The sequence below is a fragment of the Eurytemora carolleeae genome, unplaced genomic scaffold (assembly GCF_000591075.1).
Source record: "Eurytemora carolleeae unplaced genomic scaffold, Eaff_2.0 scaffold146, whole genome shotgun sequence".
NCBI lineage: Eukaryota > Metazoa > Arthropoda > Copepoda > Calanoida > Temoridae > Eurytemora > Eurytemora carolleeae.
The window spans coordinates 52,286-80,125 of record NW_019396503.1 but is presented as its reverse complement, the minus strand read 5'-3'; the positions used below and the strand labels follow the sequence as shown (position 1 = coordinate 80,125).

Sequence of the window (27,840 nt, the reverse complement as noted above, 5' to 3'; positions counted from 1 at the left end):
TGGATTGTTTTTCGAAAATTGTACGGATTGTACGGATTTCTTCTGAAAATGTACGGATTTTTGTACGGATGTGTTCAAAAAAGTTTTGGCCACCCAAATAAATTACAATAAATTAACTAAAACAAGAAATAGAAATAAAAGTAGTTTTTAGGAGTTTAATAATTTGATTTGTTCATCATTTCCTTTTTCGCGAACACATACTTTTTATTGAACAATAGAATTAGATATGAATAAAATTTATTGTGATTAAAATCAAAGAAAATATTTAATATAACTAACAATTAAAGGATTCTGTGGGTACTGATGTGGGCAACTATCTTAGGCTTAATGATGCAAAGGCTGGCCGCAAGGTAATCAATACTTAAACATTTCTATTTTATACCTGTGACTTAAATGACTGGATTTAAAGAAACTGTGTCCAAAACTATAAAATGCATGGGTTTTAAGTTAAAGCTGTTCTTGTAAAATAATGAATTCAAGGCAAAATTAAACTTGATTACAGACGCTTTTAAATCATCATAAAAATGGGTAGTTTGAACAGGAAAACGCCGCAAATTTTTGCAATGAATGAATCGTAATTGATAGATAAAAAATTGATAGATAAACAATTATGAGACTGCAAGATTTTCCTGGGGTTAAATGTTTAAATTGTCGATTTCAGTGAATGAAATATTTAAGCTATAGCTTAAAGTTAAGGTTTAATGGCAGTACAGACGTGTTGTATCACGTGACAATGATACTGCAGTGCCATTGGTGGAAGTTCTGGTCACGTGATACGGACGTATTAATTATATTATCAATTATATCTATTAAAAATGAAAAATTATTATATTCAAATAATAATATGAACAAACATAAGTTTTTCAGGCTCCTCTGGTATATCGTCGTTTTCAGATTGGTTGCGTATTTGCTGAATATGATCTGTTTAAACCTACAAATTATTAAATAATAATATGAACAAACCCAAGTTTTTCAGGCTCCTCTGGTATATCGTCGTTTTCAGATTGGTTGCGTATTTGCTGAATATGATCTGTTTAAACCTACGATTTTTATACAAAATTTTAAATATATGAATTCTGGTATAAATTTGTCACAGTCTCATATCAATATCTTGAGACAGGAACTCATATAGGTCTCGATCAACTCCTAAAATGTTTAGGTTTCAGTCTATACCCCTTTTCATTTTTCCTTAACTGTCTCTAGGAGTTAAACCTCAATTTAAAAGTTTGAGGAGTTAGTCCTTGAAGCTAATCAATATTCACTAAATTAGTTTTACCCCTAGATTAAAGAAGTGAATTTATAAAATCTATCTTAATGTCACTTTTAACATAAAAGTTGCAGCTTAAGAAAATATGCATTTAAAATGTTCATGTTCAATGATTAATCTAATGAATGAGATTGTAAGTTTTTCTTTAGCATTGGATGTGAATAATTTTAAAAATTTGCAAAATATATTCCACTGGAGCAATCATAGATACATACTTATAAGTGATTACTGACTGTTGAATTATATCCTGTATTATATCATATCTGTTCGGTTCCATAGTCGTAAACCTATCGTGTAAGAATTCCCATTATTACACGGTTCAGGAGGAAAATTTTAATATTGTTCGCTTCCTTGCGTTTAAGAATGCTTATTCTTACACTGAAGGTGTAGAATTTTCATTCTTTAACGCTNATATTTTCATGTTCAATATTCACTAAATTAGTTTTACCCCTAGATTAAAGAAGTGAATTTATAAAATCTATCTTAATGTCACTTTTAACATAAAAGTTGCAGCTTAAGAAAATATGCATTTAAAATTTTCATGTCCAATGATTAATCTAATGAATGAGATTGTAAGTTTTTCTTTAGCATTGAATGCGAATAATTTTAAAAATTTGCAAAATATATTCCCCTCGAGCAATCATAATTACATACTTTAAGTGATTACTGACTGTTGAATTATATCATGTATCATGACCATTCAGGTTGGGAACTGTGACCGGCCTTCACCTAGCCGAGATCTGTTACAGACAATATCCGTTTATACCGAGGATACTTCTTTGGATCTGTACAGAGATTGCTATCATTGGTTCAGATATGCAGGTATCCGGTCACTAGTCTGTTGTCCATCTCTTAAAATGGTTGAACCTATCTGGTCCACATTTTTTGGCCAGGTTTATAATTTTTGAAATTGTTTTAAATCCGCACATAAAAGCAGACAAATCGGTTATTTTTTTTTATTATTCTTAAAAGGCTTGCAGATAAATCAACAACCTAAAATAGCTAAAGTTAAAGCCATGACCCACAACTATTTACTCTTCTGTTCAACAACAATTGTTAAGTCTTCCGGCAATTTTTATATTTTTCAATCTCTCTTGGTTCAAAATTTGAATATTAATTTAGGAAGTAATAGGAACAGCCATCGCCCTCTATTTGCTGTCCAATAAAACTATACCGTTGTGGGGAGGAGTACTCATAACAGTCCTGGATACTTTCACATTTCTTGGACTAGGTAATATTTTTATAGTTGTCATTTTCATATTTTTAAGTCCTAAAACTCAAGTTGTCATTTTAATATTTTCAAGTCCTAAACTCTATTAGTCATTTTCATATTTTCAAGTCCTAAAACTCAAGTTGTCATTTTCATATTTTAAAGTCCTAAAACTCTAGTTGTCATTTAAGTCCTAAAACTCTAGTTGTCATTTTAATATTTATTAAGTCCTAAAACTCTAGTTGTCATTTTCACATTTTTTAAGTCCTAAAACTCTAGTTGTCATTTTCATATTTCAAAGTCATAAACTCAAGTTGTCATTTTCATATTTTCAAGTCCTAAACTCTATTAGTCATTTCATATTTTAAAGTCCTAAAACTCTAGTTGTCATTTTCATATTTTCAAGTCCTAAACTCATATTTTCAAGTCCTAAACTCTATTAGTCATTTTCATATTTTCAAGTCCTAAACTCTATTAGTCATTTTCATATTTTCAAGTCCTAAAACTCTAGTTGCAAGTCCTAAACTCTATTAGTCATTTTCATATTTTCAAGTCCTAAACTCTTTGTCATTTTCATATTTTAAAGTCCTAAAACTCTAGTTGTCATTTTAATATTTATTAAGTCCTAAAACTCTAGTTGTCATTTTCACATGTTTTAAGTCCTAAAACTCTAGTCGTCATTTTCATATTTTCAAGTCCTAAACTCTATTACTCATTTTAATATTTTTCAAGTCCTAAAACTCTAGTTGTTATTTTCATATTTTCGAGTCCTAAGACTCAAGTTATATTAATCTAAATCGCAATGTTTGAAATTTATGATCATGAGATTTATGTCAAATTTGGAGTTTTTAGGAGCTTTTAGGTTGAGTTTTGGAATAAAATGATTTTTAGGGTAAAACAGATTAATTTTTGGGGTAAATTAAGTATTAAAAAGTGTAAAATCCACTTTTTTCCATTTCTTTAAAAAAAAATTTTTTTTTGAAAATTACATATAATTGGAAATTGTTTTGATCAAAAATAAAATGGAATTCATAAATTCTGTTCAGATAAATACGGGTTGAGGAAATGTCATTTTCATATTTTCAAGTCCTAAACTCTATTAGTCATTTTCATATTTTCAAGTCCTAAAACTCTAGTTGACATTTTCATATTTTCGAGTTCTAAGACTCAAGTTATATTAATCTAAATCGCAATGTTTGAAATTTATGATCATGAGATTTATGTCAAATTTGGAGTTTTTAGGAGGTTTTAGGTTGAGTTTTGGAAAAAAATGAGTTTTAGGTTGAAACAGATTAATTTTTGGGGTAAAGTAAGTATTAAAAAGTGTAAAATCCACTTTTTTCCATTTCTTAAAAAAAATTTTTTTTTTGAAAATTACATATAATTAGAAATAGTTTTGATCAAAAATAAAATGGAATTCATAAATTCTGTTCAGATAAATACGGGTTGAGGAAACTAGAGGCATTCTTCGCCTTCCTCATCACTGTCATGGCCTGGAGCTTTGGATATGAATATGTTGTTGCTAGGTCAGAATTTTAAGAAAATATAAAATTTATGTTTTTAAAACTTAGCTAACGGAAAGGAGTGCTATGCCTCGACCCCCTCCCCCTCTAGATAATGAAAAATTTTAAATTACCATGGTTATAAAACAGAGGAGAACTTAAAAAAAAATAACATAAAAATGGTCAAAATAGTTATAGAATTCTAGGTATTCGTCAATAAAAAAATTTCCTTCTGTGCCTTTTGACAATTGACATTGACAAAAAAACCTTCGCCCCATTTACTAAATCTGGCTAATTGTAGACAATTTTTGTGTTAAAATGTAAAATTTAGAATTGTAATTAGACATGTATATTTTAAAGAATTTAACATTAAAAAATCTCTTTTTCTTTAGTCCAAACCAGGCCGAGGTTGTGAAGGGTTTAGTTATCCCCTGGTGCAGTGGATGCGGGAGCAGAGAACTACTTCAGGTAATTTGGGAACAGTCCCTTAGAAACTTGCCGAGTCAGGATTGTTCGAATACTGTACTGTCAGAAAATATACTGACCCGTTTCAATAAGAACACTGGCGAGTAATGTAAACAATAAACGTAAATAAAAGGTCCTCAAAGGCTGCAATAAACATTAATACATAATGACATGTGTGTGTGGGGGAGGAGGGTAGGGTAGGGGGTTCGTTTAATGCCTACTTTAACTTATTACTTTCAAATCTGCCATACTTTCTTCTTTTCATACCTGCTTCACTTTGTTCATTTCTTAGACCCCCCCCCCCCCAACTGTGTTTTTTTTTCATACCACCCTTTCTACTCTATTGCTTTCATTCCCGCCCCCCTTTTTCCTTTCATACCTGTCACCCTCAACTTTTTTTCTTTCATATCCATAAGACGGTATTGATGTGTACTATGTAAGTTGTACTAAAGCTCAGGGAGCTCAGGAGAGTATTTACCAACAAAAAAAACAAGGTTTTCAATTGTTGCCTACTAGTGCAGTACAGTTTTCGGAAAATCCTGCTTTTTGAAGTCATCTTCCCCTGCGTCTCTTGCTTGGTTGGGAAACAGTTCCTTAGTTATTGGTGATGCTTACTTTTATACTCAGTTTGGGTACACTGAAAATTATGGTACTTTACGTAGATTTTGGGGCACAATATTAATATTGAGAGAAAAATAATAAAAAAATGTTTTTTTTCAATGTTTTCATACTTCCAGGCTGTTGGAGTTATTGGTGCAGTTATTATGCCACACAATCTCTACCTTCATAGTGCTCTGGTCAAGTCAAGAGATATTGACAGGTAGATTAAAACACAAATAGGTGACACTAGACAAGGACATTGGACGGTAGACAAGGACATTGGACGGAAGACAAAACAGCAGAAGTAGACAATAGAATTAGTCGACGGACGGTAGACAAAAAGAGGGGACGCTAGACAAAGACATTGGACGGTAGACATAGACAGGAGACAGGAGACATTGACGAGGGACGGTAGACATAGACAGGGGATATTATGGCAATAGAATGTAAACGATAAACATGGACATGGGACAGTAGACAGTAGACAAAGACAGGGAACAGTAGACTTTAAAAGGGGACGGTAGACATTGACTGGGGAAGGTAGACAAAGACGGGGTATGGTTGACATATACAGCAGACGGAATGACATTGGTATGTGAGCTGTAGATATAGGCAATTCGACGGTGCAGAAGTAAAGCAGTAGACAGAAAACATGGATGATGGATATTATTCATGGAATAGTGATCTTGTGACATCGTTTTTAAGGGTTTTGTGACCAATTTCGAAGAGCTTGTCTTATGTATTATGGGTTAAGCCAAACAGTGGGAGAATGACAGTAATACATAGTTGTTTACCCTTTTTGATTAATTATACCATATTTTAGAACTAAGAAGAAGGACGTGAAAGAAGCAAATTTCTACTTTTTCATCGAAGCTTCCATTGCACTTTTCATCAGGAAAATAAATAAATAGATTTTTACAGTTACAAGGGAAAAAGTTTAGTATGGGACATGGTTTATACTTTTCATTTTCTTCTCTCGGATAAAAATGAGAAGTTTGAGGGGTTGGGGGAAAAAATGAGGGGAAAATGGAGAAAGGGGGAAAGAGAAGGGGGAAGGGGAAAAGGGGAAAAGAGGAAAAGAGGGAAGGTAGCGGAGAGGGTAGGTGTTAACGTAGGTTGCATTGGAGAAGTTTTATAATGAGGCTAATGGAGGTTGAAGAAGATAAGTAGAGATTGGAGGAGGATTCCTACATGCAGCAATGCCTCAAGCAACTTATTTCATTTTGAAATGAAATTTATTTTGTATTCTTCAGTTTCCTGATAAATGTGTTTGTGGTTTCTGTATTTGCTGAGGTATATATTTACAAACAGGGATGGGGTCCCTAAAATATAAAAATTTAGAATTATTTTGAAATTGTTTTTAACTTTTTAGAGAAAACTATTTTAAATTAATTACTTAAAAAACAAACTCATGGTTGAATTATTTCGTCTTACTTTTCGATTATATTATTTTTTTTTTATAATGACAAAGTAAACTTTAATGCCACCATTAAGCGACTAGTAAAAAAGCATGATTGTATTCAAATTGTATCTATATATGTAAAGTTGTAATCTCTGTTGCCTGTTTTCGTTTGTTTGTTTGTTTGTTTTTCCGATCACAACTTAGAAACCCCTTGACCGATTTGTCTCAAACTTTGATTAGGGAGCTCGGGAGACCCACGGGAATGTTCATAGCTTGGTTTTAAGATTCTAAGTTGAGTGGGAAAATGGTTCAAGTGCGGGTAAACGGCGTGAGTATTTTAAGTAACCTGGGCCGCGCTGGGTTCAGCAAGTATGCTTTAAGTTTTAATTCAGAATTGTATCCTTAATTTGTAGTAAAGTATGATACTGGTTTCTGTATTTGGACTGAATGAAACTAGTTTTACCAAAACAATAACTAAGATTGTAAACATCAGACGAGAACTCTCTTGGACGGGAAGGAAGGCCGAGCTTGTTTATTTATCTTTAACCAGTTCCAGAGTAGTCCAAATATGTCATAGTATGATATACACAACGCTACCCCCTCCCCCCCCTTAAGTTGATATTCCTTGTTTTGTAGGGGATGTACGGTAAAACTAACGGTGAGGTTTATGAGCTCTGTATAGAGAGGAATAACTCGCATGCTGATCAGTTTCCAAACAACAACCAGACTATTCAAGCCAATCTATATAAAGGTATGTCCCAGTCACTTCTTGTTATTAGCTTTAGAATTTATGATTGATCGATTTATGATGATTTAAAAACTTAAGATAACAAGGATTTAAAGATTACAAGGATTTAAAGATATCAAGGATTTAAAGATATCAAGGATTTAAAGATTACAAGGATTTAAAGATATCAAGGATTTAAAGATTGCAAGGATTTAAAGATATCAAGGATTTAAAGATTACAAGGATTTAAAGATTACAAGGATTTAAAGATTGCAAGGATTTAAGGATTACAAGGATTGAAAGATATAAAGGATTTAAAGATTACAAGGATTTAAGGATTACAAGGATTGCAAGATATCAAGGATTTAAAGATTACAAGGATTTAAAGATTACAAGGATTGAAAGATATCAAGGATTTTAAGATTACAAGGATTGAAAGATTACAAGGATTTAAAGATTACAAGGATTTAAAGATTACAAGGATTGCAAGATATCTAGGATTTAAAGATTACAAGGCTTATAAAAATGAATTCTTCAGGTGGTGTATTTCTTGGTTGTGAGTTTGGTGAGGCTGCCATGTATATCTGGGCTCTAGGTATTCTTGCAGCTGGGCAGAGTAGTACAATGACGGGTACATATGCTGGGCAGTTTGCCATGGAGGTAAGCTTATAGCAGCCCGGACAGAGTAGTTCAATGACGGTCACATATGCTGGGCAGTTTGCCATGGAGGTAAGCTTATAGCAGCCCGGACAGAGTAGTTCAATGACGGGTACATATGCTGGGCAGTTTGCCATGGAGGTAAGCTTATAGCAGCCCGGACAGAGTAGTTCAATGACCAGTACATATGCCGGACAGGACACTATACTGGAAAATAAGAATATCTGAAAAACTTTATCTTTAAAACTAAAATAAAAATCACAATTTTCCCTGATTTCAAAATCTTTTTGTTCAGGGTTTCCTGAATCTACGGTGGTCTAAATGGCAGCGAGTTCTTCTAACAAGATCTATTGCTATACTTCCAACCTTTCTCATCGCTTTCTTCGATCAGATAAATGTAAGACCATGAAGATAACCTTTTAAGACTTGCATTTCAAAACTAATTTAATCACAAGAAAGAGTAGCCCTGAGTAATAATGATACTCCTTTATGACCTGTCTTGTATAAATGATGACAGTAATAATGATAATACTCCTATAGAATCTCTCTGGTATAAATGATAACAGTAATAATAATAATATTCCTATGAATCTGTCTTGTGTAAATGATAACAGTAATAATGATAATACCCCTATAAATCTGTCTGGTATGAATGATTACAGTAATAATAATAATACTCCTATAGAATCTGTCTGGTATAAATGATTACAGTAATAATAATAATACTCCTATAGGATCTGTCTGGTATAAATGATAACAGTAATAATAATAATACTCCTAAAGGATCTGTCTGGTTTGAATGATAACAGTTATAATAATAATTAGGATCTGTCTGGTATGAATGATAACAGTAATAATAATAATTAGGATCTGTCTGGTATGAATGACCTGCTCAACTGTTTGATGTCCTTAATGTTACCCTTCGCTGTTATACCCTGCATAGCATTCACGAGCAACCACAAGTAACTTCGTTTACATTCACAAAACTTATTTTTATTCGTAAATTAAAAAAAGTATTTTTCTTAATTAAATCTTCCGAGTTTTTAAATTTTTCCTTTGCTCGACACTAATCCTTCATTCTTTTTCTACATTTTCTCTTCTTATTATTTTCTATTTTTCTTATTTTCTCTTTTTATTATTTTCTATTTTTCTGTTATTTTTCTCTGTTTTTTCCCTTATCATAATCATTTTCCAGTGGCAAACATAGACAGAAAACTCATTCTTTTGTTTAACGGTTATTATTATTATTTTTATCCTCATTATTAAGGATAATGGGAGATTTCAAGAACGGATTGATTTCTCAGATTCTCTCTATTCTGCTCTCTTGCCTGGTTATCTCCGTCAATATATACTTCAGTATCTCCTATCTGACAGGTAGATGAATTTGGAACTTGTTAAAGAAATAATTATTATTAGAAAGCCAAAATTGTCATTATCAAAGAAGTCTAGGGAGTTACTTAAATTCACATTTAAAGCTAGCTCATTAAAAAAAATTTTAGGTTTGGGTATTACACATTGGGCGTTTATCCTGTTCACTGTTGTTTGTGGTGTACTGTACCTCCTCTTCTGTGTCTATCTGACAGTTGATATGGTAAGACTGTACTGTACTGTACTGTAAGAAACTATACTGTAGTTTACTAGTACTGTACCGTAATGTGCTAGTAACACATAAAAAAAATTAAATGATTGAATAATGTTATCAAATTAAATCAAGAAATCTATGCTTTTGTTGACACTAAGTCTTTTTTTAAAGTTTTTAATCTATTATTTTGTATCTAGTTGTTATCTATGGGAAGTATGCATGTTGGAGAGTTTGGATTTGCTCAAACCTGGTTCAGTGTATCCTCACATCATGAGTACTCAAGGAAATAAATATTACTCAATAATAAATATAATTTCATCTCATTTTTAACCATTTTAATTTCATAAAGATTTATTTAAAGATAATCTGTTCGTAAAATGTTATCAAATTTAAATGTTTTCGTTTGAGAACAAAATATTACAAGGTTTTGACTTTTTAACATAAGATTTAAAAAAAAAGATTTCTTAATTTTTTTCCCGTTTTTTTTTCTTCATCTGTAATATTTTGTTTTGATGAAGGCATACTGAGGATGAAGATCAATACAGATCCAACAATACTATCTAAGTGGGGTGGAGAAGATCTGAAGCGTCAACAAAGCAAGAAAATCTTAAATTTGAAAGTTACACAATAATTATTGTTTTATATTTGAAACATTGGTAGACAAGGGTAAGTGATTGGAGCTCAACCCTGGAGCTCAACGTAACATAGCAGGACATGATACTTTGACTGTAGGTTGAATGTTAATAACAATAATAATTGATTGGTTCAGTTTGTGTTTGGTCAACATACAAGAATCTAGAATGTTGCTTAATGGGACAGTCATTATAATCTCAATGAAAAGAGTTGCCTACCCGATTCACAACCTTACCTTTTAATTTTTTCTTAAATTAAAAATGAGAAGGATAATTTCGTGTTTATAGCTTGAATTGTTTAATTCTTATAATTTCTTCATCACTTATGAAGCAAGAAATACTCAAGACACTTTTGTAGAGAAACCACAAATGAAAATGTTCAGGGTTAAAATACCAAAACATTGATATCTAATTTATTCTTGATCAGACAAAGCCTTAAATGGTACTGTTGTGAATTGAGTAGGGTCCCTTTAAAATACCTTAATAGTCCCATTAAGGGAGCTTAAAACAATACCAAAAATAGCATTCATTGTCACAAAATTCTAAAAGATTAGCAGATGTATTATTTCCACCTTTTTTCATAAAAAAGTGTTTGATCGAAAATTTTAAATTTAAATTTTATCTGTTCAAAAAAAATTTGCACTTGGAACAAGGAAAGGATTAATTTTAATCGATGAAAGGGAGCTTTGTATGAAATATATAAGAATAATATTCAAAATGAAGTTTAGAACTATGGGTTGGTTTTCATAAATACTTGTTTTCAACAATCTATATTTTAAATATGATGAAGGAAAACTTAATAAAGAAATTGAACAAATGCTACAAACTATAATTTTCTGATCCCAATATCATTGAAACCTGATTGAGTAAACCTTTATTGATGCATTAGAATACACATCTTGAAGCAAAACAGATCTACGACATCGGGTTGCACAGATATATGGTTAAGATGATTATATTTAGTAGTGTTTAGTTCATTTGGTAAATAATTTGTCATGACATGTTTTAGTCAAATGCTAAATATAAGAGATTTTAAAAATATTTTTACTAACACAGTTTATGTACTGTAGATCTTAAAGGGAATATAAGCGTAAATTCAAGTGATACTCCATGCAAGCATGTCAATGCCCGATTCAGAACCTTTAACCCTTCATCGGATCATTAATGTGGAATATTGTCGTTTTTCTAGAATTAAAATTGTTATTCTAATGATTCTTTATCCCGTATGTTTTACTGCTGGAGAAGTGTGCAAGTCAGTTTTTAGAATCCCACAATTAATAATTATCAGTTTTAAAAATTAAAAACATGGATATTTAATTAATTCTCAATCAGTCAAAGCTTTAAAGAATGTCATTGTGAATCGTGTCATCTTTGCATGTAGTGTCAATAAAAATTATGGTTATAGTCGTTTTAAATATTACTGAATGCCATATGAAATGTAACTCGAATGATCTGAAATAATTTCGTAAGAAAATTCTAAATTTTATATTATTGGGAAGAAATTATCTTGGAATATATTTTATATTTTTATCATGTTAAAACGCCATATAGAACCATGTAACTATCCAATATTGCCTTCCACAATATTTATACATTTTCCATTTTATGAATAATTGACTAAGTCTACTTTTTATCTACCCGATTTTGTTAATTTATGTGTTTCCTATTTTTTCAAATATACATAGAACGTATTCTTAAAATTTACATCGATCAAAGTTGTTCTTTTTCATTTTTCTGAAGAATTTTACCTTTGTTTCCAGAACGGTATATGTCATATTTATTTGAACTTTTTGCTGAAACAATTTGATTTTAAATAAATATTGTTCTAAATGACAATTAGTAAACAACATAGTTATACTATATTATAAAGATTTATTCACACACAAGGATATAAATACATATATAAATGGTATTTATTTATTTAATTATGATTTTATACAAAGATGAATAAATGGTCTAACGTGTGCTTTTTCAGATAAAATGATAATAGCGCGATTACATAATGTTGCAGTACGCAAGAATTGTTTACAAACATTGAATACGTACACTAGAGTTTCCTTAAAGAGCGCAAAGCACTTGTTTTCAGGGAAAGGGCATATTCACTGATATACTTCAGGGACTGAAAGCATAATTTCAAGTGCATCTCCATGCAAAGATAGCAATGTCCGATTCACAACGGTACCCTTAAAAGCTTTGATCAAGTATGAATTAGATTCTTTAGATATCAATCGTTTAAAGTTCCGAAAACAGATAATTTTCAATTGTAATTTCTTTGTTTTACTGTCGTGCGCATTTCTAATGCAGGAAACATGTATGAATAATCAGAATTAAACATTTTTAAGCCTACAAAGACGTAAGCATATTCCACATGATTTATCAGATAAACATTTAAAAGATAACATCATAAATCGGGAATTGACATCTTTGTACGGAGGGTCACTTGAAATTACACTAACATGTCCTTTAAGGAGTCCGGAAACTCTGTTCAAACTAAATTGAATAAAGCTGTTTTTTAATTGATCTAAAATGAATATGTGTTTAGGTGTAGGGTTTGAGACAATGTTTATTTACAGATTATCCTCCAATATGAGACCGAGCTCAGGGCATAATCTAGCCACTCTGCGTAAACTTATGAAGGATTGTACAATACAAAAAACCCTCCAAATGGAATAAGAAAGCCAGAAAAAAAATTTCATATCATTTTAACTCATATTAAATGGAAATGGGGTCCATCAGCACTACCGTGTGGTAGTAAATTAGGGAGAACTGTTTTCACCTAGTTTAAAAGTTATTATTATTGTTCACATGTACAGGACCGGAAGTATGTACAAGAACCCCTGGCAGCGTACATTGTTCCATCCTGTGATGCACACCATTCAGAATACCTCGCAGGAAAATATTTTTATCTAACAAATCAAAACCAACAAACGTTGAGACTTTTATAGACGACTTTGAGAAATTATTAAGTTTATTTTTTATTATTTTTATATTTTATATTTATATTTTCAAGTGTGTAATCCTGTATATTGTGGCAATAAGACTTATTTTCGTCTCTTTAATCAATCGATTAGTGTTTCACGTTGGGTTCCCTTTCTAATTTACTCTGGATTGGATTGGATTGGATTGGATCAATTTGGATTTGTATGAAATGTCTGCTTATGGGTGAGATCGCATTCAGATAGTCTTTAAAATCAGGAATTTTTTTTTTGAGAATTTAATTTCAAAAAGATGTTTTCATAGATGTTGATGAAAGAAGACGTTATTTGAGCGGATTTACGGGTTCCGCCGGCACTGCAGTGGTTACACAGAATCAGGTAGAAGACTAAATATTCAACAGGTCATCTTTTCTTTTCTGGATTTGATCCAAGAAAGCTGACAAAAAATGTGTTAATTGATCCATCTACAGCAATTAAAAAATTGCTGTCGATTTGTCAATATCTGGTGTCCCGACAGGCTCCAATTCTGGCTGTGCCGGTGTCATGCGTGGAGCCATCTCTTACCTACAGCGGACTCTGGTTCTACGCGGCGAATCGCAAGCTTCTTCAAATATAAACAAACTTATAATTTAATTTATTTTATTTTAATGACACCGGCCTTCACTCAATTGATTTAATTTGCATACTTCCACTGGAGCCCACAAGGTTCTACCAAGTCAGCAAATCAACCACCGGCAACAAATCACTTTCACAGTTACACATTTTACAGTTACGTCATTGTTGTTCAAGATTAATCAGTTCACAATGTTCTCTGCGCTATCTTGATGAGTTTTTGTGTATTTTTGTTTTCGTGATATTCGTGTAATAATTTTCTCTGTGGCCAGGCTTTTCTTTGGACAGACGGTCGTTACTATCTCCAGGCGCAGCAGGAGATGGATATCTCTTCTTGTCTCAAGGTAACATATTTAAACTAGATTAAAAACCTGGAACCCGGCAGCCATGTTGGTACTGATCGACTTCTTGTTTCAAGGTTACATATTTAAACATAACGGAAAAGCATTTTGTCTGGTTATTAACATATTAACATCCTTTATTTCAAAATATTTCATTTAAAAATTATTCATTTGTTTCAAGATAGCATTTATTCAAATGGGCAATAATAATTAGTTTTAAAGTTTTAAAAGTTTTAGAGCTAAACTTTCACTTTCGAGAAAGAACTGATATTTATTTTGTTGTGTGGGGATTCAATTTTTATTGATACATTACCAGAAAGGGTTATTCAACATACTAAATTCAGCCCGGAATTAAACCTTCAATCTAAAAAATGGAGCCACATTATTTGATCAGATAATGCAACAAAAATGTTTTACTTCATTAATAACTTTCCTTTTTCCAGTACGGACTGGAAAAGTATGGCGGGAAAACTTGATTTGGCTGGATCTCAGCTGATATCTGTTGAAACTAATCTCGTGGATTTACTCTGGACAGCTGACAGGTACTTAAAAATATCACTGAAAGGATTACCCACAAAGGATTAGATTTTAGAGACAATACTGTCATATCTTAAACATTCTTGGTTTCCATTGTGGGTAACCCTGTAGGCTGTATGTATTGTATAGTTAAAGTTCAGACAAATTTTAGGGAGACAACCAGACCAGCAAGGCCTACCAATCCTGTCTTCCCATTAGGACTGGAGTTCACAGGTTCATATCTTATTAAAAAACGTCTGTGAATGATTTATAATGAAAAATAAATTTAGAAAACCTAATTTTAGGCAAAAATATTGAAAATATTCGATTTGAAAATTGATCATTTTTAATTGTTGTTTCTCTTTAAAAATCACTTACACTGCAGAAACAATAAAGGAAATTTACGTTTAACATTTTAAATTAAAAATTACAACAACTTTGTCATTGTTGCTCAGATAAAAGTATAAAGGGTATCTTTGTGAATCAGAGTTGACATTTTTTTATTAGGTGATACCCTTGAAAATCCGCCATCAGTCCCTTTAAGAGATGAATATTTAGGTCGAACCTGGCAAAGTAAAGTTGAAGAAGTGAGGAAAGAAATTAAGAAAGATCGTTGTGATGGAATCGTTTTGTCAGCCTTAGACGAGGTCGCCTGGGTTCTCAACCTTAGAGGTTAGAGGATTATTACTAAAGGGAATGCTCTCCAATTTGAGAAACCACATATAAAACTCATTTTTGATCTTTAAAAATGAGCTTATCTTTTCTTTCGAAGATGTTACTGAGACCCGGTGTTATAATACTACTTAACAGTTCAAATAACACTAGATCAATTGATCAGGATTATCGGATCAAGGATCAAGCTCAATTGATCAGGATCAACATTACTTGATCAGGATTATCGGATCAAGCTTAATTGATCAGAATCAAGCTCAATTAATCAGGATCAATAGTACTTGATCAGGATTGTAAAGCGTATATGATCTGAGATGAAAACTTTAGAATCATGGATATCAAGATTAATGCTTAAACTCCTGAGCTGGGAACTTTTGAATTGTGGATATCGGGATTAAGGCTTGATCCACTCTTTTTCTTAATCTCAAAATTAAATAATGCTTGTTCTCCTCTTGTTATTAATCTCCAGATTAATTAACCGGTCGGGATTTAGGATATCCCATTCTAAAGTTTTCAGCTCTGGTTTCACTAAACTCGAGTTTAATACGCATTCGATATCCAAGAAAGAAGTATAAAATTCAACCAATCAGCGTATCATGTTAAGATGTACTCTTTAACTTTTGAAAAACCGGGTTTTTTTTCTGGTGTTAATTGTGTCATATCAATTGAACTAAACATCGATTAAATAAATGCAAGTTTTGGATTAATGTTTAAGACTAACGTTTAAATGATGATAGTTCTAAAATGTGATAAAATATATTTTTCAATAAGTTCATATTATCATGATTAAATTTATATTTGCTTGATTAAATGCTTTAAAAGCCGGCTTGTGAACAGCTGACTTTAATTCAAGCGGATATTAGTTCAATCGATATAGCATTGTATCTGTAATTGTTATTAAATGTAGCTTTTATACAGTAGGGATATCCAAAAAAAGAGGATTAAGAATAATATCAAAAGTGTGTACATTGGATACTCAGATTAAGCTATCAGGATTAAGGAAATCTCATTCTAAAGTTTTCAGCTTAGGATGATCAAGTTTAATTGATCAGGATCAGGAGTATTTGAACAGGATTGTCCAATCTAGATCGACTGATCAGGCTAATTCAATTCAATGATCGATTTGGTTCAATTAAAAATTTATTTATTTATTTGTAATATCTTCTACTTCTTTTAGGCTCTGATATTGCGTTTAATCCCGTGTTCTTCAGTTACTGTGTTATTACGCTTAAGGAGGTGAGCAGAGACATGATTGCTTTTGTCAGGGGAATTTTGGGGATTTTAAGGTTTTATGGAAACGTTGAAATGAATTTTAAGAAGACTCTGGAAACGAGGTTATCTCTCCTCAGGGGTTTCAAATAGTTCCAGGTTCTCAAGAAGTATTTTTTGTTGAAAACTGTTGTACAGGGAGATCCATCAAACTGTGGAATATGAAGACGACTGTTGGACTAAAGTAATGATTTTAGATCGTCTAATGAGTGAGATACGCAGAAATTGTGCTTGGCAGAGTGCCACACAGATCATTTTACTTTAAGGTTGATTATTAAGTTACTGTTACTACTAGTAACAATACACATAATATTGGTTAAATGTCGTCTTCCTATTCCTCAGTTTAATGGGTTCGACTAGAAAATAATTTTGTTGTTTAGGTTGTTCTTTTCCTGCAACCAAGTCAGGTGAATCCTACTGTACAAGATGCTCTCACATCTGGAGATATGGAGGAAAATGTTTTCATTCAAGATTATTCCAAAATAAAAGGTACAGAGGCTTAAACTTATGGTTGGGATTGCACTTAGCTACAACTTGTAATTTAAGAATTTATGTTGATTCCCGGGGATACACAGGAAATTCGTCAAGGAATAAATAAGAAATGAAAAAAGGGGAATATCGGAGACCAACAGACCCTTTAATTGACGTATTTCTTTCTTATTTTCTAGATTTTTCTTATAGGGCTTTTTTTCTTTATTATTATTTTTATTATTAGCAATCAACCTACAGACAAAGTACAACGACCTGTAGGTTGAAATACAATGAAAACAGGACTGAGCTCCTCCACTTGCCCTGGTCTATATAGGATCTAGTAGTTCAGTCCTGGCCTGAATTATTCAAATCATTTTTTAGCTTTTCTTTATTGCAAACCAAGTTTTTGAAAATCTCTGTATATTTATGATATAACGGTCAGAGCTTTTCCAAATGGAAAGGTTTTCATGTTTTTCACAGTTTCAATCAACTGCCTTTTCATTTATTAGCTAAATACTGAACAAAAAGCGCTTTTCCAAAATTCCCCACTCAGTTTTAACATTTGGACAAAATAGACAGAATTAAGAGGTGATGGGGGTCGATTTGCCCCCCACCCTACAGCTAAAACTGGTTTTGAAGTACCTTAGCAGTCACCATATCTTGCATAGCTCGAGTTGAAGTGGTGCCACAATCAAAAACATTGACTGTTAGTTTATGAAGACCAGTCATTGAAATATTAGTGTCACAAACTTTATGTGGAGTCTAGCACTCCATAGCATAGAACACAAACCAATAAATCTTGATTCACGAATAAAAGACAAAGATCTTCATCATTTCATCTCGTTTAAGAATTTCCATTATTACATTTTTTTCCTCATAAGATTATCATATTACTCTCCGGAAAATTTAAACAGTGTTTAAACATAACTTAGAACTGTCGTAGGAGGCTGATTTTTTGCATTCAAACTCAGAATTATGTATATTACATGCATTTTTTGGTTTAAAGGAATCTGAGCAACGCGCATTTTGTGAAAAAATGCGACTTATTTGACAGTAAATCAATGTTAACTTCATTAATTGCACTTGCACATTTTTCCTGACACTCTTGAAACAAATATGCGCTAAAAAAAATTCACCTCCAAAGGCTTAAATGTCCGCGCGCGCGCGCAATAAAAGAAAATATCTTTGAATACTTATGTGCTAAGTTTGGCCTAAGTTAGAATAACAGTTGCATGAGATACATCAAACAATAGCAAAATTGGGACATAAGATTTAGGATCTAATATCCAGTAAATGATTTCACACTTCTGTTCAGTAGATTGAGACAACCCATTACTATTCTCTACCTTCTCTCCATCTAAAAACTCAGGGCACATACAACATGCTAAATCTAAATATAGCATCAACTTAAAAAAAAAAACAAGCAAATGCATTATAAATTAGTAAACAAACAAACTAACTAAAGAGTAAATCACACCACATGTATTATTTACAAATGAAGAACCAATTTTTACTTATTAAAGGGTTTTTAACAATTTACCATTGTAACATTAGATAAATAAATAATAATAATCAAGACAAGAGCATAAGTGAAATATATATGCAACCCTTCATGATGTCAATTATTCCAACTTGATATAGTCGTATTTCACACGAATTTTTAAAAATATAATTTCTTTGATATTTGCTCATTATAATCATATGAGGTTAAAAATGTAATAAGGGAATTCTTACACTCCGTTAAAGAATGCATCAAGATTAGTTCATCTCGTTTAAGAATTTCCATTATTAAATTTTTTCCTCATAAGATTATCAAAATATATCTGCTCTCTGCTCTGGTATCCTGTACTGGAAAGGTCTCGCGTTCTGATACTGCACCCAGATGCTTGATACTGATAACTAATTCTAGATTATATATCTGGTCTGGCATCATGTACTGGTAAGATCTGGTTTTCTGATACATCCAGCCATGCTCTGGTCAACCTACTACCTCCAAACAAGATTCATTCGAAGGAATTCATTCAAAACATATTAAAATGATTCCCTTATACGTCATTTACAGCTTAACAAACACATTCAGGGATCTCATTTAGAAGACGACATTTCTCTCTACGAACGGCATGGTATGCTGATTAAACTAGTTTGGTGTGCAATACTGATTTTACGAACACTTGGATTAAATATTTAAACTACTGTAGGAGTTCTAAAGTTAAGTAATTCAACTAAACATTAGTTTAACAGAGAAGATGTTGGAGTAGAAAAAGTCTTATTTGAATCCAATTTTTGTCGAAATTCAGACAAGAAATAGTTCAAATTTACGAAGAATAAAAGTTACGAAAAAAAAATACAACACTACTGAAAAAAAACCATGCCTTTGTTTAAACTTTCAATAGTTTATTATAGGATCAGTAGTTCAAATAACAGTCGTCCAAAATTTACAACTACTAATTGTTTAAACTGTTGTTTGGTGTTTATAGAGTCTTGACTACGTGCTTACGTATTGTACATTCACATACAGTAAAATTATGATTAAAGATAAAATTACCTCTACTTGTAGTTCAATTCGGTAATTTTCTAGAGAACGGTTCTTTTTTAAATGTTATATACACATCGTTCTCTAGGATTTAGTTCACTTCTTTCTCTAGGATGGAATTAAGAATGTTAAAGAGACTGTAAGCGTATTTGCAAATGAGCCTCCATGAAAAAATGACAATTCCTGATTTATAACTGTATCTTTAAAAGCTTTGTCTGATCAAATGTGAATTAGATATCCATGTTTTGTTTATGTAAACAGTTTATTTGCAAAAGTGACTTGCAAGTTGTGCATCTCGTGCTCATAAGAAACAATGGAGAAATTCAAATAAAATCTTACCGAGTGTGAAAAACGAGGTTATCTTCCTCATTTTTGATCAGATAAAGGATTTATGGGTAAATAAATCGTGCAATCTTTGCATGGAGGCTCACTTGAAATCTTGCAAAGAAGACTAATTTTTTTGAATGGAGGCTCACTTGAAATCTTGCAAAGAAGACTAATTTTTTTGAATGACTGTGAATCAAGGTGACCCCAGTAGCCAACATGAAAGCGATTAAAAACCCTGTGGAACTTAAGGTTTAAAGTTAATCCAAAGATTCAAAGTTTATTATTTTTTAATTTAACAAAGGTGGAAATTAATAAATATAAAGAATTAATAATTAACTATTTCTTTAATGTGGCCGAGAGTGTGCTAGTGAAGTAAGTATTACAAATAGTCAGAACAAGCTCAACCGCTATTCATTAAATCCGACCTCAAATGGATTACAGCAGTCAGTTGTCACGGCTTCAAAAATTCTAAACCAGTGATAAATATTTTTTTAGGGATTTGAAAATTGTCATATTCGTGATGCGGCCGCACTCTGTGAATACTTCAGCTGGTTAGAGAAGCATGTTAAGACTGGTCAGGTACAGGGTTACCCACAAAGGATGACGATTCTACGGCAAATTCTTTATGTCCGTTTCCTTCACACACTTTTTTCAGCGACACCTTGTACATTGTAAAACAAAAACAAAAAAGGTGCAGATTCAAAAAAAATCCTGGATTTTCAACATTTAATGAAATTTGATTTTTGTTGGGGGCAAATTTTTGAAATATTGATCATCTATAACTCTTTCCTGGGGACATGTGAAGTCCCACACAAAATTTTGGCCCGATCGGTACAGCCGTGTTGAAGTTTATTTGATCACAAACAACAGACAAGCAAAGGATATACATACTAGGCTTTTAGGGCGCTTCGTGTTCATCTTCTATTTTAATTGTGAACATTTTGTCTTTGTATGAATCGTAAAACACAACAAAAGAAATGTCGGAGTTTTTTTTTAAATCGTGGATTTTTAAAATTTTTTCAAAATCGAATTTTGTGAGTGGCAAATTTTTGAAAATTCAAGGTCCCAAAAAAAATTGGGCCCAATCGGTTCAACCGTTTTTACGTTTATTGGATACAAACAAACAAACAGACATCCAGACAGACAAGTAAAGTATATATATATATAGATATAGAAACAAGCAAAGTATATATAAGAAAGTAATGTATATTATAAATGCTAAGTTTCTAGTATAGATGGTGCTGACTTCTGCAGTGAACTAGATTGATTTTTTGTTAGATAAACTGGTTTATGTGTATGGGTTAGGAAATATGCATTTTGAGAGCATAGTTAGAATAGTTTACGCTAGGTGACAGACAAGTAGACTTGGTACCGTCTCATGCTTTTCATTTTAAATTGGTAAAAAATGTATGTTTAAGTCTTATGTAAAATTAACGCAAAATCTCAATAGTGAAAACTGAATTAAGTACATTAAAGATAAAAACGTTAAGTTATCTTATCTAGCGGCGAGAAACAGCTTTATATAAAGTTAACAACACTCATATCAGCTTGTAGTATATGAAAAGGAGATTTATAGGGTATTCTCTTGTTTTTGGTGGTTGTACTTCTAGATCTTGCTTAGAAATACAACTAATTATATCTATAATTTCAAAAAGAATTTTTTTATACTTAAAGGGAATGACGACATTTTTTGCTGGCAAAAATTTAATTTTCAGCTTTAAACTTCCCTGGAGTCATGTGAGTTCCTTCACAAAATGATTGAATTACCCTTAGAAAAAAATTAACACCCCCCCCCCCCCTAAAGTTATATTAAGGAATTTTTGGCCTTTTTATGTCAAAACCCTGAAGAAAAAAAGTTGATTTTGCGCCGCACGTACAAAAATTTTAAAAACCATTCTTTAAAATCAATATCAAAAAGCTGCAAGGTTTCTGCTCTTTTTTCAGTTGGAAGGGATGTCCCCCCGTTCCCCCCCTTAGCAATCTCTGCTCTAAAGGAGTATGCTTGCGGCAATTTTACAAACTATTTCTACACATATAACACAAATATTAAAAAGAAAAAAATCGTACCAAAACCTGCATATTTTTGTTTTAATATTTTTTGGGAAGTTTAAATGTAAGAACTATTCAAATCTTTGACTTGATCCCGACATTAAAGGCCCTAGAAGCTGTACTTTAAGTAAATAGTAAATAATGATTTCTCTAGGTTACTGAGATATCTGGCGCCGATAAGTTAGAGGGGTTCAGAAAACAGCAGGAGAACTTTGTGGGTAGGAAGATTTTATTGTGTTTTTTTTCTTCAGAGTTTTAGGAAAGGAATTAAAGCATTGATATGAACAGGACTAAAGTTTATCTCTGTATTCTCTTACAACAGGAGTAAAGTTTATCTCTGTATTCTCTATGAACAGGGCTAAAGTTTATCTCTGTATTCTCTATGAACAGGAGTAAAGTTTATCTTTGTATTCACTATGAACAGGAGTAAAGTTTATCTCTGTATTCTCTATGAACAGGAGTAAAGTTTATCTCTGTATTCTCTATGAACAGGAGTAAAGTTTATCTCTGTATTCTCTATGAACAGGAGTAAAGTTTATCTCTGTATTCNACAAGACCATAGTTTATCTCTGTATCCTCTACGACAAGGACTAAAGTTTATCTCTAAATTCTCAATGAACAAGACCATAGTTTATCTCTGTATCCTCTACGACAAGGACTAAAGTTTATCTCTAAATTCTCAATGAACAAGACCATAGTTTATCTCTGTATCCTCTACGACAAGGACTAAAGTTTATCTCTAAATTCTCTATGAACAGGACTATAGTTTATCTCTGTATTCTCTATGAATAGGACTAAAGTTTATCTCTCTAATCTCTATGAACAGGGCTGAAGTTTATCTCTCTAATGTCTATGACCAGGACTACAGTTTTTCTCTAATATCTCTATGAACAGGACTAAAATGTATCTCTGTAGTCTCTATGACCAGGACTACAGTTTATCTCTAAAATCTATATGAACAAGACTAAAGTTTATCTCTATAATCTCTATGACCAGGGTTAAGTTTCCCCTCTATAAGTGGATCTGGACCTAATGGGGCAATTATACACTACCGTCCATCTGAAGAAACTAACAGGTGTATTAAAATACCAATTATACATTACTATCCATCTGAAGAACTACCAGGTATATTAAAATACCAATTATACATTACCGTCCATCTGAAGAAATTACCAGGTATATTAAAATACCAATTATACATTACCGTCCATCTGAAGAAACTACCAGGTATGTTAAAATACCAATTATACATTACCGTCCATCTGAAGAAACTACCTTTTAATATTTCCAGGCAGCTTAGTCTTGATGAACTATATCTAATAGACAGTGGAGCTCAATATAAGGTAAATGAGCTTATTTAGTTAATTTAAAACTTGTATCTTGTCCCAACAAAACAATTACAATGTAATTACTAGAAAGTTTTCATCTTTATTAATTAATTAAAGGGACTGTAGGCATGAATTAAAGGGACTGTATGCATGAATTAAAGTGACCCTTCATTTATTTAGTGGCATGCCACATTTACAAAAGTACCCTTTAAACCTTTGTTTGATCTAAAAGGAATGAGGAAGCCATTTTTTTAGTTTTAAAAATTCAAAATTTTCAACTTTGGGTTCTCTTCAAAATGTACTTGCGGATTTCTACTACACTGAAAATTGCGAAAATTGTCAGAATTAAACTCTTTTTATGGTAAAGACTGACGATATATTCCACATTATTGATTAGATGAAGGTTTGAAAGGTACCGTTGTAAATTTGGGCATTCTTTTATTTCTAGGGGGTTATTGCAGTTACAACGGCAAACATTTTAATAGTTAGTTTACAAGATGGAACCATTTATTTGTGATGTTAGTTACTTTCCCAAAGGCATAATCCTAAGGGCGACTTCCTAAGTGACAATTTCCCCAAGCGGCAACTTCCCAAAGGTTAGGTTAGGCCCTCTGAGGCGCTGCAGGCTGCAATGGGAAGGGCTGAGCGTTGCGGCTAGGATGAGATAGGGGCCGAGCGCCGTGGCTAGAACAGGCTGAGGGCCGAGTGCTACGCCCAGTACAGACTTGGGAATTTGCCGCTTGGGAAATTGCACATTTGGGAAGTTGCCACTTGAGAAAAATCCTTTGGGAAAGTACCGAACATATTATTTGTTTATTATGTTTGTTTACGGGATGGAACCATTAATTTGTTTATTAATGTTTGTTTACGGGATGGAACCATTTATTTGTTTAGTATGGTTTGTTTATGGGGTGGAACCATTTATTTGTTTATTAATGTTTCTTTACTGGATGGGACCATTTATTTTTTTATTAATATTTCTTTACGGGATGGAACCATTTATTTTTTTATTATTGTTTGTTTACGGGATAGAACCATTTATATGTTTATTAATGTTCGTTTACGGAATGGAATCATTTATTTGTTTTTAATGTTTGTTTACAAGATGGAACCAATGATTTGTTTATTAATGTTTGTTTACAGGATGGAACCACTGATGTGACCCGAACATTGCATTTTGGAAACCCTACAGAGTATGAGAAAGAATGTTTCACCAGGGTTTTAAAAGGTTCATTTATATATTGGATATATTAATATAATAGAATGGCTATATCATAGACAAGTTTCTCGTTGGGTTGTCATTCAGTACAACCTCGATTGTATTTGATATTTTAATATTTAGACAAATTTCTCAATATCTCAGTAAATTTTTAAAGGGAGTGACCGGCTATGTAAGGTAGTTGAACTGAGTATGCAGTGTTGTGGAAAGCTTCTTTCGGATTCATTTGAGACATATTAAACGTTTTAAAGATCTGTAAATCCTGAGTTTGAGCGCAAATTCGACGTTCAAAACTCCTACTTTGGGGGGTGGATACGTTTTCAGAATTAGTTTTTTTTAAATTATTAAATAACGACAACGAAAAATAAAGTAAAAATTATACAGTAGTCTAATTAGATGGTTAGGAACATATTTCTCAAAAGAAATTTGTCAATAATTCAACGCTCAAATCGATTATTTCGTTTGCATTATTATATTGAATTTCTAATTTTCTTTGAATTTATTCACAGATTTCATCAAATTCTTCAAATGTCGTCTTTTCAATAATAATTCTAGAAAATCTGCGAAAATCTTTGTGAATAATGAGGAACTAGAAAAATGAGATAATAGAAACTAATAATTGAACAAGATTACTTATTTTCGATGAAAAGATTAATTTTTATTTTCTCAACATGTTCCTATACATGACGTCTGTAGTTAATTGTAGAACTTTTTTACATTTTATGTCGACGTTATTTAATAATTTAGAAAAAAACTAATTCTGAAAACGTATCCACCCCCAAAGTAGGAGTTTTGAACATCGAATTTGCGCTCAAACTCAGGATTTACAGATCTTTAAAACGTTTAATATGTCTCAAATGAATCCGAAAGCAGCTTTCCACAACACTGCATACTCAGTTCAACTACCTTACATAGCCGGTCACTCCCTTTAAGGTACAAAAACGGCTGACCACATATTGAAAATTCTAAAACTAGGAGCATTTGATTCTACTTTTCTCTCGGAAGGCAATTTAATGTTTGCAATGTATTAGCTACAGTAGCTCATTTCTCCTTACTCCCAGTCCCGGGCCCACAACCTACTGAGACTCCTCTCTGTTTCGGACCCTGAACTTCACTTTTAACTCTTTTTTATTACAAATTGTTTTTTAAAGAATGAAGGATGTACAGAATGCTACCTTAAGTTTACACCATNGTATCTTTAATATCTCTCTCTAACAAAGAAATAATTTGTTGTCGGTCATTTTGTAAATTAATCGGCGAGGAAAAATATGTAATAATACGTTTGAGATTCTTTTTAACTAATTTTAACTTATGTAATAAATAAATGGATGAGAAATTAAGTGAAGGCCCTTCCAGTCAAGAAAACAACGTTTCTCGAATCAAATTTGTTGAACTAAATAATTAATCTCGAGACTAACATTATCTCGAGATTATGTTAGTCTCGAGATTAGCAAAAAGAGAGGATTAAGCATTAATTCTGATATCCACTATTCTAAAGTTTCTAGCTCTGGCTCAGAAGTACTAAATATTTTGTTGTTTAATTGATTTATAACATATTTAGTACTTTAAAAAAATGTTTATTGTTGAAAGGGACTATAAGCATAATATCAAGTAACCCTCCATGCAAAGATGGCAATTTCTGATTCGTGACGGTACTATTAAAAGCATATTCTGACCAGAAGTATCAGGAATTAATTAGATATTAATGTTTATCATTTTAAAAATTGATTATTGGCATCGCTCGGAAGAGTTGGCTGTGTACCATCAAGGGAATAGTGATAAGTTTCAATTGTGGTTCTTTACAGAAGGAACTTGCGCATTTCTACTGCAGGAAAACATTAGTAGTGATTAAAATACCTTAAAAGGCCTTTAAACCAAAAAAAAACAATATCCTCCACATAGATCAGATTAAGGTTTCAAGGGTATCATTGTGAATCGGGCATTGCCATCTTTCTTGAAAGGGTCACTTGAAATTATGCGTACAGTCCCTTTAAGAACATTATTGTTCTAGGTTTAGATTACGCGCACGGGACCGGTCACGGTGTCGGATCATTTTTGAACGTGCACGAGGGACCCATGGGAATATCCTATAGATATAATTCTAACGATCAAGGTGGGTTTTTACAAACTATTTAAATTACGGTCATCGTCGTAAATATCAATACAATGAAGATGACTTTCTATTTTATTTCTTATGTCTACCAACTGTCGATTAACAGATTCTCTTTGTTTATTTTCAAACTTTTCATTTGCTAAAAGCTTGATGAAAATCCAAAACTTTAATATAAATTTCGTCCTTATTGTATTGATATAAATACCGAATACTGTAATTCATTGAAACTAGGTCAGCAGTTAAATTAAATTTACAAACCTTTATTATTATGATGATTTCATCTTCATTAGTATTTAAAAGAACATATATTTTTTATTTAGATTGTTATATTATTGAATAGCCTGAATAGTATCAATAGTGTAGTAAGTACAGTACTTAGGTTCCATCTAATTTTGATGTGGATCCGGATCCAGGATCCGCACTGAAGAAAAATGGATCCGGATCCAGGTCGTAAACATTTATTTTAGATTTACTGATTCTTTTCTTTAACAGAAGAAGAATTTTCTAATTATTTTTCTTACTTTTTAAACTTATTTTTATGCACCAACTTGATGAACCATTTAGAGATGAGGACATTTTTGATAATCTCTTTTTTTAACAGTTCAGATTTGAGTTTTGAAAGCAGAAGTTTTTTCTTGCAGTTTCATCACTTTCCTAGATGAACATTGTGTTGAAATGTTTAAAACTTAAGGGGGAATGAACTGTCGCAGCGGAGAGAAATTTTTGTTTTGAGCAAGGAATGATATTATCTAGGTTTGGAGGAAGGAATGATATTATCTAGGTTTGGAGGAAGAAATGTTATTATCTAGGTTTGGAGGAAGGAATGATGCTATCTAGGTTTAAAGGATGGAATAATATTTTCTAGGTTTGGAGGAAGGAATGATATTATCTAGGTTTGGAGGAAGGAATGATATTATCTAGGTTTGGAGGAAGGAATGATATTATCTAGGTTTGGAGGAAGGAATGATGTTATCTAGGTTTAAAGGATGGAATGATATTATCTAGGTTTAAAGGATGGAATGATATTATCTAGGTTTGGAGGAAGGAATGATATTAACTAGGTTTGGAGGAAGGAATGATATTATCTAGGTTTGGAGAAAGGAATGATGTTATCTAAGTTTAAAGGATGGAATGATATTATCTAGGTTTGGAGGAAGGAATGATGTTATCTAGGTTTGGAGGAAGGAATGATATCATTTAGGTTGGAGGAAGGAATGATATTATCTAGGTTTGGAGGAAGGAATGTTATTATCTAGGTTTGCAAGAATGAATGATATTATCTAGGCTTGGAGGAAGGAATGATAATATCTAGGTTTGGAGGAAGGAATGATATTAACTAGGTTTGGAGGAAGGAATGATATTATCTAGGTTTGGAGGAAGGAATGATATTATCTAGGTTTGGAGGAAGGA

General features: G+C 32.2%; 2 protein-coding genes across 5 annotated transcripts in view; both read left to right on the top strand.

Annotated features, from left to right (window-relative positions):
* Positions 1-11,913, top strand: part of LOC111704478 (protein Malvolio) — a 12,651-nt gene extending 738 nt beyond the window's left edge. Inside the window, exons 2-18 of one of the 4 annotated variants that reach the window (XR_002765838.1) lie at positions 288-350; positions 1,972-2,089; positions 2,390-2,498; positions 3,913-4,003; positions 4,372-4,447; positions 5,182-5,264; positions 5,868-5,939; positions 6,298-6,337; positions 7,083-7,197; positions 7,712-7,833; positions 8,126-8,227; positions 8,698-8,792; positions 9,098-9,204; positions 9,330-9,421; positions 9,610-9,695; positions 9,931-10,078; positions 11,596-11,913. Coding sequence is in view for 1 of the 4 variants with exons in the window: in XM_023476718.1 (XP_023332486.1) it covers positions 288-350; positions 1,972-2,089; positions 2,390-2,498; positions 3,913-4,003; positions 4,372-4,447; positions 5,182-5,264; positions 5,868-5,939; positions 6,298-6,337; positions 7,083-7,197; positions 7,712-7,833; positions 8,126-8,227; positions 8,698-8,792; positions 9,098-9,204; positions 9,330-9,421; positions 9,610-9,695; positions 9,931-9,976 (1,417 nt within the window). In the remaining 3 variants the exon portion in view is untranslated. Of the gene's footprint in view, positions 1-287; positions 351-1,971; positions 2,090-2,389; positions 2,499-3,912; positions 4,004-4,371; positions 4,448-5,181; positions 5,265-5,867; positions 5,940-6,297; positions 6,338-7,082; positions 7,198-7,711; positions 7,834-8,125; positions 8,228-8,697; positions 8,793-9,097; positions 9,205-9,329; positions 9,422-9,609; positions 9,696-9,930; positions 11,086-11,595 lie in introns of those variants that run through there. The other 3 variants (XR_002765837.1, XR_002765836.1, XM_023476718.1) reach the window with 3 other exon arrangements.
* An 86-nt stretch (positions 11,914-11,999) lies between these two features.
* Positions 12,000-27,840, top strand: part of LOC111704490 (xaa-Pro aminopeptidase 1) — an 18,042-nt gene continuing 2,201 nt past the window's right edge. Inside the window, exons 1-20 of the mRNA XM_023476736.1 lie at positions 12,000-12,130; positions 12,587-12,681; positions 12,858-12,936; positions 13,285-13,358; positions 13,865-13,921; positions 13,955-14,010; positions 14,377-14,475; positions 14,622-14,683; positions 15,008-15,121; positions 16,299-16,357; positions 16,771-16,879; positions 18,771-18,874; positions 19,920-19,970; positions 20,217-20,300; positions 21,925-21,988; positions 22,767-22,845; positions 23,062-23,113; positions 24,242-24,334; positions 26,313-26,430; positions 27,296-27,348. Coding sequence (XP_023332504.1) covers positions 12,025-12,130; positions 12,587-12,681; positions 12,858-12,936; positions 13,285-13,358; positions 13,865-13,921; positions 13,955-14,010; positions 14,377-14,475; positions 14,622-14,683; positions 15,008-15,121; positions 16,299-16,357; positions 16,771-16,879; positions 18,771-18,874; positions 19,920-19,970; positions 20,217-20,300; positions 21,925-21,988; positions 22,767-22,845; positions 23,062-23,113; positions 24,242-24,334; positions 26,313-26,430; positions 27,296-27,348 — 1,608 coding nt within the window. The 5' untranslated portion in view covers positions 12,000-12,024. The remainder of the gene's footprint in view (positions 12,131-12,586; positions 12,682-12,857; positions 12,937-13,284; positions 13,359-13,864; positions 13,922-13,954; positions 14,011-14,376; positions 14,476-14,621; positions 14,684-15,007; positions 15,122-16,298; positions 16,358-16,770; positions 16,880-18,770; positions 18,875-19,919; positions 19,971-20,216; positions 20,301-21,924; positions 21,989-22,766; positions 22,846-23,061; positions 23,114-24,241; positions 24,335-26,312; positions 26,431-27,295; positions 27,349-27,840) is intronic.